We start from the raw sequence: 18,699 nt of genomic DNA, 5'->3' as shown, positions 1-18,699 counted from the left end.
AACAGTCCAGAACTTTGGTTTATGAACAAACAGGGTTTGAGACCCCTTTGAAAATATAGCTAGCCCTAGATAATTGAAAATGAAAGCTTAACTTCTCACTTTTCCTGTTTGTTTGGCTTTTGTATTTCGTTCAGCTCAGTCACTGAAAAGAGACTGGTCTGTTTCTCGATAGTATTCAGCAGCACTTTCCATTTCACATATTTCAGTGTTTGTGCTGCAATCACAGCAAGGGAATGTTTAAAACCCCACAAAAAGGTTACTGGAATCGGAAGAGCAATGGAACTATTTGTTTCTTAGATTTTGTCCTTTTTTGAAAGAGACAACTAAAATCAGGGACCAAAATGGACCTGAAAGTGTCCATTTACAGTACAAGTTATACTGTCCATTAAAGGTCTAACAAACCTACAAAAGAAAGCACATGGAGTACTTTCACCTTGATATGTAACATACAAGTTATTTAACCTAAGATGAAAATAACCCCCTTTGGCTAAAATGGTCCATAATTCACTCATTGCACGTAGGTAGCATAAAACAGCATGCAGCCACAATTGTGTGATCTAGAGACTAATATGGAATAAAGACAAATTTTAATCAATGTTCAATCATAAGTCTCACATACATACCATGACCAGCAATAAAAATAGCCACACCTGGCAATTTTAGATATAATACAGTAAATAAAATGTTTATTAAAATTACAAGTAAGCACGGCAATTAGTCACCTTAGTTTCAAACAGCATGTAACATTTTAAAAGTTAAATCTGCAAAGTGAAGGATGAAAAAGCTATATAGTATTTTAAATATACTTGGTGCTCATTCCTGGTTTCCATGGAGACTGCTGCCTAGCTGTAAAACTGTATGGTTCAACAGAAGTAGAGTGAGCTTCCCTACATTGCACGTCAATGTACTCGAAATCTTTTCTGGAAAGAAATTAGCTGTAATTATGAAGCCTCACATGTTCTGATGTCTTCAGAAGGTGGTAAGATTCTTTACATTTCCTCTAAAAAATATTTCAAACCAGAGGCCTTCTGTTATAAATCTGGGTCCAGTAATCATATTTTTCGTCTGAATTACAAACCCTTATTTTTCTATATTTATAACAAAATAGCAGAGGTGCACTGGATTTCAAAGTAAAAATAAACACATTTACCCTTCTTATCCCATATGAAGGAAGTTTCTCTCGGAATCTCTGGGGAAAAAAAAAGTTATATTCATTTTTAAAATACACTTATGCTTTGGAGGTAAAAAATACAATCAGTTTTGTTTATGATCAACAAACGTTTAATCTGAAAAAAAGATAACTTACTTGTATAACAAGTTGTACATGCTTAGTCCTAGGTCCTACAAACACTTATGTGTATGCTTAACTCTAAGTTTGTATGTAGTCCCATTGAAGTCAGCGAGACTATTCGCATACTTAGGTATGTGTGTAAGCATTTGCAAGATTGTGGCCTTAGAGCAGGAGTGGGCAAACTACGGCCTGCGAGCTGTTTTAAGCTGGCCCACGAGCTCCTGCTGAGGAAAGGGTCTGGGTTTTGCCCCGCTCCAGCCAGGGCGCTGGGTCCGGGGCTGCACCATGCAGCTCAGCCCCACTCTGGCACTCCAGCATGTGGCTCAGGCCCACTCCAGCGCTCCGGCCGGGGCGCTGGGTCAGGGTCAGGGTCTGCACCAAGCGGCTCCTGCCACAGCATGGCCCTGCTCCAGCTTCTACGTGCTCCAATGGCCCCCTCCAGCTCTCCAATGGGAGCTTCAGGGGCAGCGCCTGCAGACTGGGCAGTGTGCAGAGCCACCTGGCCATACCTCTGAGTAGGAGCCGGAGAAGGAACATGCCACTGCTTCTGGGAGCCGCTTGCGATAAGCGCTGCTCGGAACCTGCACCCCTGAACCTCTCCTCATGCCCAAACCCCCTGCCCTGATTCCCCTCCCGCTCTCCAAACCTCTCATCCCCAGCCCCACCCCAGAGCCCGGACCCCTAACCAGAGCCTTCACCCCTCCCGCACCCCAACCCCAGTTTTGTGAGCATTCATGGCCTACCTTACAATTTCTGTTTCAGTAAGGTGTTTGATACTGTGCCACCTGGGGAATTATTAGTTAAATTGGAAAAGATGGGGACCAATATGAACACTGAAAGGTGGATAAGGAATTGGTTAAAGGGGAGACTACAATGGGTCCTACTGAAAGGTGAACTGTCAGGCTGGAGGGAGGTTACCAGTGGAGTTCCTCAAGGATCAGTTTTGGGACCAATCTTATTTAATCTTTTTATTACTGACCTCGGCACAAAAAGTGGGAGTGCGTTAATAAAGTTTGCAGATGATACAAAGCTGGGAGGTACTGCCAATTTAGAGAAGGACCAGGATATCATACAGGAGGATCTGGATGACCTTGTAAACTGGAGTAATAGTAATAGGATGAAATTTAATAGTGAGAAGTGTAAGGTCATGCATTTAGGGATTAATAACAAGAATTTTAGTTATAAGCTGGGGACGCATCAATTAGAAGTAACAGACGAGGAGAAGGACCTTGGAGTATTGGTTGATCATAGGATGACTATGAGCCGCCAATGTAATATGGCTGTGAAAAAAGCTAATGCGGTCTTGGGATGCATCAGGAGAGGTATTTCCAGTAGGGATAAGGAGGTTTTAGTACCGTTATACAAGGCACTGGTGAGACCTCACCTGGAATACTGTGTGCAGTTTTGGTCTCCCATGTTTAAGAAGGATGAATTCAAACTGGAACAGGTACACAGAAGGGCTACTAGGATGATCCGAGGAATGGAAAACCTGCCTTATGAAAGGAGACTCAAGGAGCTTGGCTTATTTAGCCTAACCAAAAGAAGGTTGAGGGGAGATATGATTGCTCTCTATAAATATATCAGAGCGACAAATACCAGAGAGGGAGAGGAATTATTTAAGCTCAGTACCAGTGTGGACACAAGAACAAATGGATATAAACTGGCCACCAGGAAGTTTAGACTTGAAATTAGACAAAGGTTTCTAACCATCAGAGGAGTGACGTTTTGGAATAGCCTTCCAAGGGAAGCAGTGGGGGCAAAAGATCTATCTGGCTTTAAGATTAAACTTGATAAGTTTATGGAGGAGATGGTATGATAGGATAACATGATTTTGGTAATTAACTGATCTTTAAATATTCATGGTAAATAGGCCTAATGGCCTGTGATGGGATGTTAGATGGGGTGGGATCTGAGTTACCCAGGGAAGAATTTTCTGTAGTATCTGGCTGGAGAACCTTGCCCATATGCTCAGGGTTTAGCTGATCACCATATTTGGGGTCAGGAAAGAATTTTCCTCCAGGGCAGATTGGAAGAGGCCCTGGAGGTTTTCTGCCTTCCTCTGTAGCACTTGCTGGAGGATTCTCTGTATTTGAAGTCTTTAAACCACGATTTGAGGACTTCAATAGCTCAGACATAGGTGAGTTTTTCAGGAGTGGGTGGGTGAGATTCTGTGGCCTGTGTTGTGCAGAAGGTCAGACTAGATGATCATAATGGTCCCTTCTGACCTTAGTATCTATGAATCTATATTCCCCGATGTGGCCCTCAGGCCAAAAAGTTTGCCCACCTGCCTGAGAGTCATATTATGACCTTCTGGATTCGGCCAGAAAGGAATAATTGAAATTAGCTGATATGAGTCCATCCTCCTACATAAGATCTTGAAGGCAGATCAGCATCACCTTATGATAAACTGTGTCAAAAGCAACTGGTATGTCCACATCAACATTGTTGGTTCTTTCACCACCACCACAGCAACCAGAATGATTTCCAGGCCAAAAACTGGTCTAAAGGTGGATTACTGGTATTATGGATGAATTATCTAATTCATTCACTTAAAAATAAATCATATCATGCTGTCCACTGCCTTGCACTTAGATTTTAGCATTTTAGGATGAAATTCATATGAAAAATATTATACAAAATAAATGTTTATGTTCAGAAGTAGTCACAGGAGTGTTAATATTTTCCAAATGTTATACTATTGGTAATTTCCATGTACAAGTGTTTATTGAAGTGGTGGACAGCTGATAAATTGCATAAAGGAACATTATGACAGTATCAAAAAAAGTATTTTCACGTAAGTGACACTAAACAGATTTTCATGATGACACTTTTCCATTAACAAGGGTATAAAAGGTAACTAGTTTTTGCTTATAAAAATAAAAAACTATTATAAATAAAAACATTAGCATAAGTTGTGGCTTCTAGTTAACCGTTATCTAGTACCTGCATTTCAATGTATCTAGGATCAAATTTCTTCTTTCTTAACTCTTCTCTAAATTTCTCATTCAAATCAATATCTGGCTCATTTTCTTGAAAGAGATATTCTGAATCTCGATCTACGAATGTTTTCTCCAAAATTGGTCTCTGCTTTACAGAAGTCTTCGCCAAGGTTGGTTTCTCTAGAGGTACCTCTGGACTATATCAGAAACAAAGATTTGATTATAATGCAATTTCCACATATCAACTCAGGCATAGCTTGAAAAAGTCCACTCAGCAGAGGTAAGTACAAAAGTTTCCCTGGTGAGCATGGGGACGTTATAAATGTCTGCAAAATTTAAGATACGTACAAATTTAAATTGTCCTAGAATATAATTTGGTAAAGTTGTTTTTACATATACCAATAGACATACAGTATTACCATAATTAAAATTATATATTTTTTCAAACAGTTTAACAAACTACTCCACTGCAGTGTTTGAAACCCAATCACTGCCATACAAGCCATCTGCAAGTGAAACTGACTAAACACAAATAAAGGCTTTGAGTTTCCCTATTCAAGCTGAGAGAAATGCAAAAGAGGTATAAGAGTATAGTGACAAGTAAATAGGATTTTTAAAGCTCTCAATTTTAATAATCTTTGGTATTAAAAATACTGCCAATTTGAGATATAGTCAATTTTTTGAAGTTAGTTAAAATTTATTTCAGGTACTATGCTTGCCAGCACTCTGACAATTTTTGTGGCTCTACATTTTTTTTATCCCCATTACAATGCAAAAGATCCATACGAGCTGTGGAAAACTAGATACAAATTGCTGTCAAATGCATAAAATTTATCACAGTAGCAAGTAAAAAAATTCAGATAGAAGAGTGACTGCTAAGTAGATGGTGTCTGTTTTATTACAATACAAGTAATAGACTTTTTGTTTACAACATAGGATTGTTACCTTGTGTCCCTTTAAGTCTGTATCTAAAATAGGTTTCTCCTACTTATGTAGCAGAGAATACCGACTGTAAACCAATGTAATGGTGTCTGAGTCTGCAGACAGAACTACTGCCTTAACTATTCTCATTGCCCCCTCTCATAATTGGATATGACTGGAAGAACAGGACCATAACTTTTTTCTTGTGGCAGAGTGAAATTAACAAGATTCTGGTGGTCTGTTTCATTACTGCTATTGAGAATCCTGTCTGTAGAAATGAAATTGTCAAGAAGTGTGCCTATTTCACTTCAGCTTGGAAAACATTAACTGAGGCTGAACCTATTCAAGAGGAGAACTCAAAAAATGGAGGCCTGGGAAGAACAGAGTAAGATAGTACTCTGGCATTTGGGGTGCAGAGACAATTTCAGAACCACACCCATTCCCCAACAATCTTTGGGGTGGGAAAGAGAGCACTCTTCCCTTCCAACAGCAAGGGGAGCCTCAACATTTATCACATACTTACTAGCCACAGTCTGATACTCAAGATTAACTTTGATGTTTTAAGAGTATGCCAGGCCAAAGGTATTTAGACACCTAACTCTCATTGATTTCAAAGGTAGTTTTGGCACCAAAACACACTTAAAAATCTGGCTTTAGGGACTTAATGCACTCTTAAAATATCCAAGCTGCAGTGTAAAGAGAGTCAGGAATTCTTATTACATCTAAACTGAGTAGGAATAAATACTACAGTGGCAAAGAAGAGTCTTCTCTACACTACAGCTTCTACAGTTGTTGCCACTAATGGTGAATTACAGCTATAAAGTTTGCTAGCATAAGACCAGAGAGAAACTGTATAAAAAAATGGAGTTCACAAGCATTCTTGGAAGTCCAGCATCCTGCCCTCTCCCTCCCAGCAGCTGGGTATGAAAAAGAGGTAAAAATCTGTGGAACTCGCTGGGTGAAGATACCCCCTCTTCCTCTACCTTCTACCCCCAATATTTCCTATTAGTATGGCCCTTTGATATTTTTTGCCCAAATTTTCCCACATTTTACAAGAACTATTATTCATTTTTTACTGATTTTCACCCAAATTCACAAGTACATGAAAATACCAGTTACTTTAAGAAAATCCAATCCATTACATTAGGTAGATGTGTTTATGTTATATTAAAATTAGTCCATGTGTAAATGCAAGACTAAGTAAGGCCATGTGGCGGAAGATACACACAGACACATAGGTGTGCATATGTGTACATCCTGTTGATATTCAGTTCATTAAATAAACCACAGCATTACACTGCTTTTACTTTCAATATTCTTATCTTTTCCACTATTTGTTGCTTCTTCCTGTCCCCCCAACACTAAACCAGATATTTATCCAGAAAACCGAAGTTAATTTTTTGCACCAATTTTCAACCATTTAATTTTTGTAACAAACACTTATAAATGCCCAGGTAAACAAAATAAAAACGAAAAATTAAGGTTCTCGCCTATTGGCTTATTTATGGTTAGTACATTTAGTCTTCTGTTGTGGGTAAAAATTTCAAACCCAGAACTCAAGCATAACCTAGAAAATTGTTTGAAAACAATTTTAATTCAAACTAATTATTTCCTTCATGTGTTACTACTTAAAAAAAAAAATCAGCATTTATAAAATTTTATTTAATCTAACCCACATGACGACACCACCTTTAACTTTAGCAGTTACTACCGAAATCTTTTGCCACCATTTTCTAAAAAAGAAACCCATAGCATAAGCGATTGATTTTTTTTACCCTTCTTCCTCACCGGACCACCATGACACAGATTCTTGTTCTTTTTCATTTCTAGTCTGGACAGTATTCAGCAACTGAACAATCTGTTCTTCCCTGCGTTCATCCATACGCACCACAGCTCTCTAATTTGAGGAAAGAAAAACAGCTTTTCCACCAGTGTTTAAGAGCATATAGTCATGTTCAAAATTTATTTGCAGGCTTGGTTTAACCACAAAAATGTTTTTCCATTTTCCTGCAATTGTAACAGTAGTATAATTTATGGGACTACAAAATTAAACTTGTTTATCCACAATGTAGGAGGTGAGTGGGTCTTTTCCATCATGCCCTACAAGACATTTTAGCAACCACACAGATTTTGACTTATCTATATACTTGCAGTCAGTCATGCACAAATTATTATTTGTAAGGAGGATTTTTTAAGTGGTATTCTTTGCATTACAGATGTAAGGAGAACCAAGTTTAAGAAACTGAGACATCACATTCTCACTCCTAGAATGCTAATCTTTTTAGTCACCTCGACATACCAAAACCCCCTACTTACAGTGAATCCTGTTAATAGCCACCAAGGAGACTTTTTTCTGACCATTTTAACAGGTTAAGACAAGCTTTGACGTATTTAGGACTTTTCGATGTTTAGCTATTAATTACAGAACCAAAATAATAAATTTTTCGTTGCTTTTTAAAAAGAATCTCTCTCTCTCTTCCTCTACATTCTGTGCCTCCTATCTTCTCTGCACCTGTGGAGGTGTACAGATACCACAGAGAAATGCTATTAGAAATACCTGTACTGTTGCATGCAATACTTCCCATAGCGGAAAAAACACAACCCCTGAGAATCCTCACTTTTCCCACTACAGCTCTTAAGTCACTGCTAGAGAAGCAAAAAGTGATCCCCCTTTTCTGCAGGGGAGTTTTAAAAACAGGGATGAGGAATAGCACAAACATGAACAGCGTTCTCCCAGGCTACCTGCTTTTAACCATTTAGCTTTTCAGACACAGGGGTACTTCCTTTACCATTTTCTGGAGCTTGCTTGCTCTGGAAAGGATAGCTGAAAGAGGGATAAGACACAGCGTGAAGCCTAGGCAACTCTCTGACACCACATTCTACAGGGCATTACCCTCTGATCCCACTGAGGGGTACCAAAAGAAACTGCACCATCTGCTCAAGAAACTCCCTGAAGCAGCACAGGAACAAATCTACACAGATACACCCCTAGAATACCCCTGTTCAGGGTTCTGCCACCCAAGATCCATAAACCTGGGAATCCTGGACTCCTCATCATCTCAGGCACTTGCATCCTGACTGCACAATTGTCTGGCTATGTGGACTCTCTCCTCAGGCCCTATGCTACAGCACTCCCAGCTATCTTCAAGACACCACTGACTTCCTGAGGAAATTACAATCTATTGGTGATCTTCCAGAAACACCTGATTAGGTGAAATGTAGACTTTTACATCCACAGTCTACACTATAGATATAGAAGCTCTCTACACCAACATTCCACACAGAGATGGACAACAAGCCGTCAGGAACAGTATCCCTGATAACGTCACGGCAGACCTGGTGGGTGAGCTTTGTGACTTTGTCCTCACTCACAACTATTTCAGATTTGGGGACGATTTATACCTTCAAGTCAGCGGCACTGCAATGGGTACCCTCATGGCCCCACAGTATATCAACATTTTTATGGCTGACTTAGAGCAACGCTTCCTTAGCTCTTGTCCCCTAGCGCCCCTATTCTATTTGCACTACATTGATGACATCTTCATCATCTGGACCCATGGGAGGGAGGCCCTTGAGGAATTCCACCAGGACCTCAACAATTTCCATCCCACCATCAACCTCAGCCTGGACCAGTCCACACAAGAGATGCACTTCCTGAACACTACTGTGCAAATAAGTGATGGTCACATAAACACCACTCTATACCAGAAACCTACTGACCGCTATACTTACCTATATGCCTCCAGCTTTCATCCAGACAACATCACATGATCCATTGTCTACAGCCAAGCCCTAAGAGACAACCGCATTTGCTCCAATCCCTCACACAAACACCTACAGGATATCTATCAAGCGTTCTTAAAACTACAATACCCACCTGGAAAAGTGAAGAAACAGATTGACAGAGCCAGAAGGGTACCCAGAAGTCACCTACTCCAGGACAGGCCCAACGAAGAAAGTAACAGAACGCTATTAACCATCACCTTCAGCCCCCAACTAAAACCTCTCCAGCACATCATCAAGGATCTACAATCTATCCTGAAGGATGATCCCTCACTCTCATAGACCTTGGGAGACAGGACAGGCCCTCAACCTGAAGCAAAACAGACAGACAGCAACTACACATCAGACAGCCCCTTAACCTGAAGCAAACTAACCAGCAACTACACATCACACAACAGAAACACTAACCCAGGAACCAATCCCTGCAACAAACTCCACATATCTATCCAAGGGACACCATCATAGGACCTAACCACATCAGCCACACCATCAGGGGCTCGTTCACCTGCACATCTACCAATGTGATATATGCCATCATGTACTAGCAATGCCCCTCTGCCACATACATTGACCAAACCGGACAGTCTCTACGCAAAAGAATAAAAGGACACAAATCAGACATCAAGAATTGTAACATTCAAAACCAGCAGGAGAGCACTTCAATCTCCCCAGATACTCAATAACAGACTTAAAAGTGGCCATTCTTCAGCAAAAAAACTTCAAAAACAGATTTCAATGAGAAACTGCAGAACTGGAATTAATTTGCAAACTTGACACCGTCAAATTAGGCTTGAATAAAGACTGGGAGCGACTAGGTCACTACAAAAAAATAATTTTCCCTCTGTTGACACTCACACCTGCTCGTCAACTGCTGGGAATGGGCCACATATACCCTAATTGAATTGGCCTTGTTAGGACTGACCCCCCACTTGGTAAGGCAACTCCCATCTTTTCACGTGGTATATATTTATATCTGCCTACTGTATTTTCCACTCTATGCATCTGATGAAGGTTATAGCCCATGAAAGCTTATACCCAAATAAATTTGTTAATCTCTAAGGTGCCACAAGGACTCCTTGTTGTTTTTGCTGATACAGACTAAGGCCTTGGCTGCACTTGCGAGTTATAGCGCAATAAAGGAGCCCCGGGCACACTAGCTCCTACCCATTTACACTGGCAAGGCATGTAGAGCGCTCTGACTCTGGCTACAGCGCTGCTGGTACTCCACCTTGGCGAGTGGAATAACGTTTGCTGCGCCCCTGCTGGAGTGCCGCGGCGCCAGTGTGGACGTCCTGGTCCTATAGTGCGCTCTGATCAGCCTCCAGAAGTGTCCCACAATGCCTGTGCTAGCCACTCTGGTCATCACTTTGAACTCTACTGCCCTGCCCTCAGCTGACCAACCGTCAGACCCGCCCTTTAAATTCTCTGGGAATTTTGAAAAATCTCTTCTTGTTTGCTCAGCCGGGCATGGAGTGCGCTCAGCGAACCTTTCCAGGTGACCATGCCTCCACGCGCCAGGCGAGCCCCAGTATGGAGCAATGGCAAATTGCTAGATCTCATCAGTGTTTCAGGGGAGGAAGCTGTCCAGTCCCAGCTGCACTCCACCTGTAGGAATTACTATACCTTCAGGCAGATATCAAGGGACATGATGGAAAGGGGCAATGACCGGGATGCACTGCAGTGCAGGATTAAAGCGAAGGAGCTGCGGAATGCATACCACAAACCCCGCAAGGCAAACCGCTGCTCCAGTGCTGCCCCCGCGACCTGCCATTTCTACAAAGAGCTGGATGCAATACTTGGGGGCGACCCCACCTCCAGTCTGAGGACCACGATGGACACTTCAGAGCCCAGTGCAACAAGGCAGGAGGAGCAGCAGCAAAGCAGGAGCGAGGGTGCTGAGACGGAGGAAGATGCCCCGGAATCCCGAGATGCATGCAGCCAGGAGCTGTTCTCAAGCCAGGAGGAAGGTAGCCAGTCGCAGCGGCCGGTGCTTGGTAAAGGACAAACACTAGAGGAGGTTCCCGGTAAGCGGCTTTTATTTTGGGAAGGAAGTTATTTGTGCGGCTCTTGGGGCGAGGAGGGTTTGGGCTGCATGCATGTCTAGATGCGGAATAGGGCGATGACGTGCTCTCTCACATCGTAGTAATCGGCCTCAGTGATCTCTTCAAAGGCCTCATCCAGAAATTGAGCAATGTGCTTGCGCAGGTTTCTCGAGAGAGCCACTGTGGTCCTTGTCCCAGTCAGGCTAACTTGTTCGTGCCATTGTGCCGTGAGGGGCGGGGGAACCATTGCTGCATACAGGCAAGCTGCGTATGGGCCAGGGCGGAAGCCGCATTGCAGTAGAAGACCCTCCCTTGCTTCCCAGGTCACCTTCAGCAGTGAGCTATCTTCCAGGACGAACTCCTGTGGAAAATGTGGGGACGGTGTTCAGTAAAGGGGGCCCCTGCCGCGGTTGGCTCTCCTCAAGGCACAGAAACCCAGAGGAAAGTACAGCTGTGAAACAATCAGTCACGCTTGACCCTGTGCTTACTCACCATTTTGGGGCTCCTGTGGGTCATGTGCGCTCGCTTTGGGACGGGCAAATTATGCTATTGTGTAGACTGTGCTTGCCCTTAAGTACGGGGGAATCATTGCTCTGTCTGGTATGAACAATGCTGCCTTTGTTAAGTGTTGCATTTTGCCTTTATAGATGCAACCTTGAATCAAAAAGGGGCTACGTAGAAGCAAGGAAGACAAGTTGCATGAAGTAATTAAGCATTCAAGTAATGAAAATCAAAAAGTGCAGGAGAGTGAAAGGAGGGTCCGCCAGCAGAATGTGGATCACCGGCACCAAAGCACGGAGCGGCTGCTAAGCATCATGGAGCACCAAGCGGACTCGACACAGGCGCTCGTAGCAATGCAGGCAGAGCACTACCACCCCCCCACACCCCCTTTATCCCAAAATTCTTTCCTTTATGCACCTATGTCACCTCCAACCCACTTTCCCCAACATCCGGGTTCTTACTGCCACCAACACCTGCCTCCAACACCTGTAGCTTCACCACCCAGCCCTGAAAACTATGACCCTTACCCACTGCGCTCAACCCCATCACCATGCAGTATAGCCATCCTGAAGTGCAGCACTCATTGCACAGCACTCCAGACAGGACATACGCAAATCGGTGATTGTATCATTCCACACCCCCTTGCCCTTTTTGTTTCCCAAGCAGTTGTGTCTCTTTTCAATAAAATAATTTTCTTTTAAATAAATGGATTTTTTGGCTTTGAAAACATTCTTTATTACTGCATAAAGTAAAAGATACCTTAGCCCAGGAAAGAAACAGACACTGCAAGTCAGTATAGCAAACACAGATTCCTACTAACATTGGAACCACTGCACCTCACTCCCGTGCAGGGCATCAGACATTACTGGTGGCTTTCAGCTTCAAATTGCTCCCTCAAGGCATCCCTAATCCTTGCAGCCCCACACTGGGCCCCTCTAATAGCAATGCTCTCTGGCTGTTCAAATTCAGCCTCCAGGTGTTGAACCTCCGAGTTCCATACCCGAGCGAATCTTCCACCCTTCCTGTCACAAATGTTACGGAGGGTACACCATGCGGATATAACTGCAGGGATGCTGTCATCGGCCAGGTCCTGCTTCCCCTACAGAGGGCACCTTTAGATGGCCAAAAGCACACAGTCATTCTGCATCGGCTCAGCCTGTTGTTGAACCACTCCTTGCTGCTGTCAAGACTCCCTGCGTGGGGTTTCATGAGCCACGGGATTAAAGGGTAAGCGGGGTCTCCAAGGATCACAATGGGCTTTTTGAATTCCCTACGGTGATCTTCTGGTCTGGGAAAAAAGTCCTGGCTTGCAGCTTCCTGAACAGGCCAGTGTTCCGAAAGATGTGTGCATCATGCACCTTTCCGGGCCAGCCTGCGTTAATGTCAATGAAATGCCCACGGTGATCCACAAGCGCCTGGAGAACCATCGAGAAATACCCCTTCCGATTAACATACTTGGAGGCTACGTGAGCTGGTGCCAGAATTGGAATATGCGTCCCACCTATTGCCCCTCTACAATTACAGAAACCCATTTGTGCAAAGCCAGCCACAATGTCATGCACATTACCCAGAGTCATGGGTCTTCTGAGCAGGATGCAATTAATGGCCCTGTAAACTTGCATCAACACGATTCCAACGGTTGACTTCCCCGCTCCAAACTGGTTAGGAACCGATTGGTAGCTGTCTGGAGTTGCCAGCTTCTCCACCATCAGGGCAGCTCTCAGTCTTGTGTCTTTGTGCAGCAGGGTGGGGGTGAGCTTTTCTCATCCGAAAGTTCTGCAGCCACTGCTCGTCATCCCAGACTTGCATGACGATGTGATCCCACCACTCAGTGCTTGTTTCCCGAGCCCAAAAACGGCGTTTCAAGGTGGTGAGCATGTCCGTGAATGCCACAAGCAAACTCGCATCACATGCACTACTCGAGTTGATATCATCGTCTGAGCCCTCACTGTCACTTTGGATCATAAGGAATAACTCGACTGCCAAAGTGATGTGCTGGCGAGACTCATCAGCATAGTCCTCAGCAGTTCGGGCTCCATTCCCGCAGACCGAAAGGGAAGACAGAGTGCGCAGTACAAAAAACGTTGAAAGATGGTGCCAAATGTGGATGGAAGCACAAGGATTGCTGGGATGTGAACCGATGCATCACGGGGCGTTGGGAGAGGACCCAGAATGCCCTGAACTCCCCGCCCCCTTCCCACAAGCCACAGCACCAGAATGGGAAGAGGTGCTCTGTGGGATACCTGCCCATAATACACCGCTTCCAGTGCCGCTGCAAGTGCCAATGTGGCCATGCCAGTGCGCTTGCAGCTGTCAGTGTCAACAGACTGCAGCGCTTTCCCTACTGCGCTCTATGAACGCGGGTTTAACTCACAGTGCTCTACATCTGCAAATGTAGCCATGCCCTAACACAGCTACCCCTCTGAAACCTGTCAATACAGCATGTCATCTTTAAGCTGGGTTGTGTTCTCTACAGATTACTGTAGTAGGGCAGGTTGGGTGGGGTTCTTTTGTTTGTTGTTGTTTTTTGAGCAAAACCTTAAAAACTAACATCCTGTCTACTCTGCATGCCCAAACATTTCATAGCACTTGTCTTCAGAGCAAAGTTTTGTTTCTCACAATCTTGGCTAAAATTTGCATGCCTGACCACAGCCCAAGCGGCACAGCCTACTAGCGGTCTCCTGTCCTGCACCCTAGGTAGCTTTCTTTATGCACGTAGTCTGGTACCGGGGCGGATTTGACTGCAGTATTTATCCGGCTCCGTGGCTAAGACCATCATGCGCCCCTCCCCCCCCGGGGGGACAAATAAGTTGGGGGTGTGCACGTGCATGGAGAGAGCGACAGACCACACAACAGTAGCCGACCATGGGCCCAGGGTCCAGCGTAGCAGAACCCGGGCTTTGCACCCACCCGCTGCCAGGGAAACGTCCCAGGGCCGGGGGACCGTGCCAGGGGCTGGCGGCCCGTCCAGCGGGAGAAGAGGGGGAGCCGGGGGGGGGCAGCGGGGGCTGAGCCCCGGGCCCAGGAGGCGGACAAGAGGCGCCGGATACGCGCCGCGGCCGTTACCTGCTGCCTGTCAGGCTCTTTGCTTTTCTGGCCCTGCTTCCGCGCGTACCACAGCCCGATGTCGCGGCCCTTGAGGTGGCTGGGATGCCGGCCCCGGCCCCCGCGGCCTTCGGGTCCCCCCGCGGAGGAGGAGGAGGAAGGCCGGGGGCCCCCTCCTCCTCCGCGGCTCCAGTCCCTGCGGTGCTCGAAGCTCATCCTCCTCCGCTCAGGTCGCCGCACGGGGTAGGACGCAGGGAGCGGAGCACCCTCAAGAAGCCGGCGGCAGCGCCTGGCGGAACCGGAAGTCGACCGTCTCTCTCCCTTTCCTCACTTCCGTTCCACCTCCCAACGCCTCCGGGGGCGCTGGCGTGTCGCTGTGGCAGACATCAGCACGTTCCCCGGCGCGCGGGTTGCTTGTCCAAACCTAGCGGGGAGCGCGGTGCGGGATGTGTTGGGAAATTCGGGGGGAGGGGAACGCTGTGCCAGCGTGTCGCAGTGGTTAGAGTGGCCGCCTGGTACCCTCGTAGACCGGGGTTCTAATCCCGGCCGCCCGCATGGGGGTGGGGGCTTTGCTCAATCACACTTTCCTTCCCTTCTCCGCGGTCCGTGAAGCGTCCTGGCTGTGCTTCGCTATGAGCTCACAGGGCCTTTTTCTAGGCTGGGTTGGTGCCTGTCTATGCAGTGAAGCGGGAGGCGTCAGCCCGTGACTCAGAACCTTTCTCCCTTTGAGAAGGAAAGCCTAGAATCCACCTCTGCCCACCCTGTTAACTCTGAAACCTACAGACAACACCAGCGTCCAACCTTACCAGCCAGAAATGTGGGAACAGTGTAAAATGCAGGGGCTACTGCACTCCTTTTACTAGTCATGTCACACTTAAATAAAAGTGTGATGTAAAAACATCTGTAGATGTAACCCACACACTTCCTGGGTATGGTGTTCTGTCCCCTCTAAATGGTACCGAGACTACTTAGAGATGAATGAGTCTGCTACAGCCCTGGCTAACGGCCAGGTGGCTTTTGGCTCATGCATTAAGCTTCATGGGTCCCAGGTTTGACCCCGCCCGCCACCAATTAGGGTCTGTTGGTGTTACATAGATGCCGAAGAATTTTCACTACAGTCCTGCAGCACCCAGGCACCTTGCTACAGCGTAGAAGCCATGTGCTGCACTGTCAAGTGCCTTGAGTTAAGGAGCTACTAAATCCAGGAGCACAACAAACAGGTAGGGACTATGTACTGGAGGCTAGATCAAGTATTGCCACTGTTCTTGGGCATTGTCCATTAAGACAAAGTTATCACATTACACTATTGTGATATATATGTTGTAATGTTGCATCATCATTTGCATCATCCCCAGATAGGTTTCAGGGTTGTTTTAATGTCCTGAAAATGTGGGACAGGCCTAACAGCTTTAGTACAGTGGCTTGAGAGATGCCAGTTTATCTGGGCAGAAAACAATAGACATCTATTCTGGTCCATCAGGTTATCCTAATGGATCCTCTATTGCACTGGGAGTCACCATACACGATTTAGCAGAAGGAAAATGAGAGAATGCTTTAATTAGGCAAGGAGAAAATAGCAAAAGCACATATTCTGGCTGGTTAGCCTTGCTGTTAAATGACCTAGGCTGATGGAAGCAGGATGGTTAGCTGAGGGATTTATTTGGACAGTTTTAGTCAAACATCTTGGCCAACTCGTCTGAAATCCAGGCTTAGAGCTCTGGATGAGATATTTGCCTTTTACTTTTCATATGAATTTCTGACAGTCTTTGTTTTAGAAATGTTCTGCTCCAACAGCTGAAGTCAACTTAAAGAGTTCCAAACATTTAAAAACACCCTGTAAAGTGTTTTTTGTTCTTTATAGGTGACACACTTCCCTCTAAGACCTTAGAAAACCAGTGTCCCAGAATAGTCCTAAATGGTGCTGTGCTGTCAGAAGAGCCAACTTGTTTGAGAGACAATCCATACTCCATGGTCAGAAAAGACTCAGTCTTATTTTTCACAAGAGTATGGGTATGAACCCCCATGTCATCTCTAAATACCAATGTGAGTAGTTACATCAACTGAAAAATGTGTCTGTAGTTTCAACCAAAGATTTTATTTGCCCTTCCCTTCTTGAGGCAGCAGCTATTATGACTGTGGAGAAAGCAGCAATATCCAGTGTGATTCTCTGATTTATTGTTAAACTATAAATCTTATAAAAAAAACATGGCTCAGGATGGGTGTTTCTATTACTGGGATTTTTATATTCTATCTACATTTAGACTAGTACTAGTTCTGGGTGTTCTGTGTTGATTGCTGCTTTATGTAGTAAATTTTGTCCAAGCTCTGAAATGTTAAATTCATTCTTTTAGGTTATTAATCTTTCACTGTTAATAAAATTAATACTCCTTTTGTTTCCTTGAGTAACATTGTGATGCTATAAACTGGGGATCAGCAACCTTTGGCCCACGACCCGCCAGGGTAAGCCCCCAGCAGGCCAGGCCGGTTTGTTTACGTGTTGTGTCCGCAGATTCGGCCGATCGCAACTCCCGCTGGCTGTGGTTCGCCATTCCAGGCCAATGGGAACTGTGTGAAGTGGTGTCCAGCACATCCCTCGGCCCACGCCGCTTCCCGCAACCCCCATTGGCCTGGAGCGGTGAACCACAGCCAGTGGGAGCTGCGATTGGCTGAACCTGCAGACGCGACAGGTAAACAAGCCGGCCTGGCCCTCCAGGGGCTTACCCTGGCTGGCCGCGGGCCAAAGGTTGCCGATCCCTGGTTTATAGCATCACAATATCCCTGCTATAAATGGCTCTTGACTCTCATTTCTCTATAGCATTCTTTGCCTTCTCTGCTTTGTTGTCAGTCTACCACTCTTCACAGCATATGCTTTGAAGTCTGATTCTCCAAAATACCAACTATCCAGCGCACTAGTTCTCAAATTTGTTTCATGTTAACAGCCGCCTCTTAAAACAGTTCTGTTCTCGTAGACTAATTTCCCTCGCAAGTCCCAATGCTACAGTTTACCCCAATCTAATCTTACAATTCCAGCACTTGGTTACATAAAATAATAGTAAGACAGTACTCTGGAAGCAAGATGAAAATAAACACAGATACATAATGGGGGCAGCTGCTTGACTACATGCTTAACCCACCCACCGCCCTTTGTTTGGGACAGACGAATGCATAACTGAATCCGTCTCTCTCCCTCTCTTGTACTGGTTCATGCTTTACATTGTGATGGAAGAAACTCTGGGCACAATCTATCAGCTCATGGTTTAAGAACTATTGGAGCACTGGGTTTGAGATCTCTATATTCAGAGTTTTTATAGTCATACATCCCTTCATTAAATAAAAAGGGAGTCTTGACAAGGGCAGTGAGAGTGCTCAAAGTCATCACTGTAAGACCAGGGATCGACAACCTTTGGCACATGGCCCATCAGGGAAATCTGCTGGTGGGCTGGTTTGTTTACCTGCAGGTTCGGCTGATTGCAGCTCCCATTGGCTGCGGTTCACTGTTCCAGGCCAGTGGGGGCTGCGGAAAGCGGCGGCCATGACATTCCTCGGCCCACACCGCTTCCAACAGCCCCCACTGGCCTGGAACAGCAAACCATGGCCAGTGGGAGCTGCGATTGGCCGAACCTGTGGACGCTGCAGGTAAACAAACTGTCCCCACCTGCCAGAAGATTTCCCTGACAGGTTGCGTGCCAAAGGTCGCAGATCCCTGCCATAGACCATGGAGGCTTAGTACAATTCATGAGGTTTCCCTAGTTACTGCATGCAATTGCTTTCTGTGGAGTCCTAGGCAGATGGGCAATAGTAGCAAGAGCTTTTCCTGCCTCACTACAGAACTGGAGGCAGCCAGCTCTCTCAGACTTTAACACAGATTTGTAGGGGTAGGGATGGAGGGTGTCTTTGCTGACCCTGCCTCTGAAGATTGTATTCGGGGAGGGACCAGCCAGTCACCCTAAAAGCATCATACAGGAGGGGATGTACAACTACAAGCCTACACTTCCCACCTCTCAAAATCCACCGTAAGCTAAGAAGTGGGGTACAGGGAGAAGTCTACCCCTTAGGACAGTGTCAAGCAGGATTTTTTGTTCGTTTTTGTACAGCAACAGAGGGCATGCAAGGACTGAAAACCTGGAAGCATGCATAGTAGCTGAAAATATTAATTCATATATGGGTATCTGACATT

At 45.3% G+C, this 18,699-nt stretch overlaps 2 protein-coding genes across 3 annotated transcripts in view; one reads left to right on the top strand and one right to left on the bottom strand.

Annotated features, from left to right (window-relative positions):
* Nucleotides 1–14,826, bottom strand: part of DHX36 (DEAH-box helicase 36) — a 41,619-nt gene extending 26,793 nt beyond the window's left edge. Inside the window, exons 1-4 of the mRNA XM_084638696.1 lie at nucleotides 14,544–14,826; nucleotides 6,927–7,048; nucleotides 4,235–4,427; nucleotides 1,151–1,189 (exon numbers count right to left, since the gene is read on the bottom strand). Of these exons, the coding sequence (XP_084494822.1) occupies nucleotides 1,151–1,189; nucleotides 4,235–4,427; nucleotides 6,927–7,048; nucleotides 14,544–14,738 (549 nt within the window). The 5' untranslated portion in view covers nucleotides 14,739–14,826. The remainder of the gene's footprint in view (nucleotides 1–1,150; nucleotides 1,190–4,234; nucleotides 4,428–6,926; nucleotides 7,049–14,543) is intronic.
* On the top strand, nucleotides 4,421–12,144 carry LOC311526052 (uncharacterized protein). 2 transcript variants are annotated; one of them, XR_014712941.1, is made up of 2 exons: nucleotides 4,421–4,510; nucleotides 11,624–12,144. XR_014712941.1 is itself a non-coding variant. In XM_084638697.1 (2 exons), the coding sequence occupies exons 1-2, from the start codon at nucleotides 10,436–10,438 to the stop codon at nucleotides 11,653–11,655; spliced, it is 555 nt and encodes a 184-aa protein (XP_084494823.1). In that variant the 5' UTR covers nucleotides 9,743–10,435; the 3' UTR covers nucleotides 11,656–12,144. The 2 variants fall into 2 exon arrangements, 1 of the variants encoding a protein (XP_084494823.1); XM_084638697.1 differs by lacking the exon at nucleotides 4,421–4,510 and adding an exon at nucleotides 9,743–10,958.
* Nucleotides 14,827–18,699: the final 3,873 nt, after the last annotated feature.

This window comes from Lepidochelys olivacea (genome assembly GCF_965140295.1).
Source record: "Lepidochelys olivacea isolate rLepOli2 genome assembly, chromosome: 9".
NCBI lineage: Eukaryota > Metazoa > Chordata > Testudines > Cheloniidae > Lepidochelys > Lepidochelys olivacea.
Note: the sequence above shows the minus strand (reverse complement) of the source record. Positions and strands in the feature narration are given on the sequence as shown.

Coding starts and splice junctions, on each gene's coding strand:
- LOC311526052 (XM_084638697.1), top strand. CDS start 10,436: ATGCCTCCACGCGCCAGGCGAGCCCCAGTATGGAGCAATGGCAAATTG. Junction 10,959..11,623: donor AACACTAGAGGAGGTTCCCG/GTAAGCGGCTTT, acceptor TTGCCTTTATAG/ATGCAACCTTGAATCAAAAA.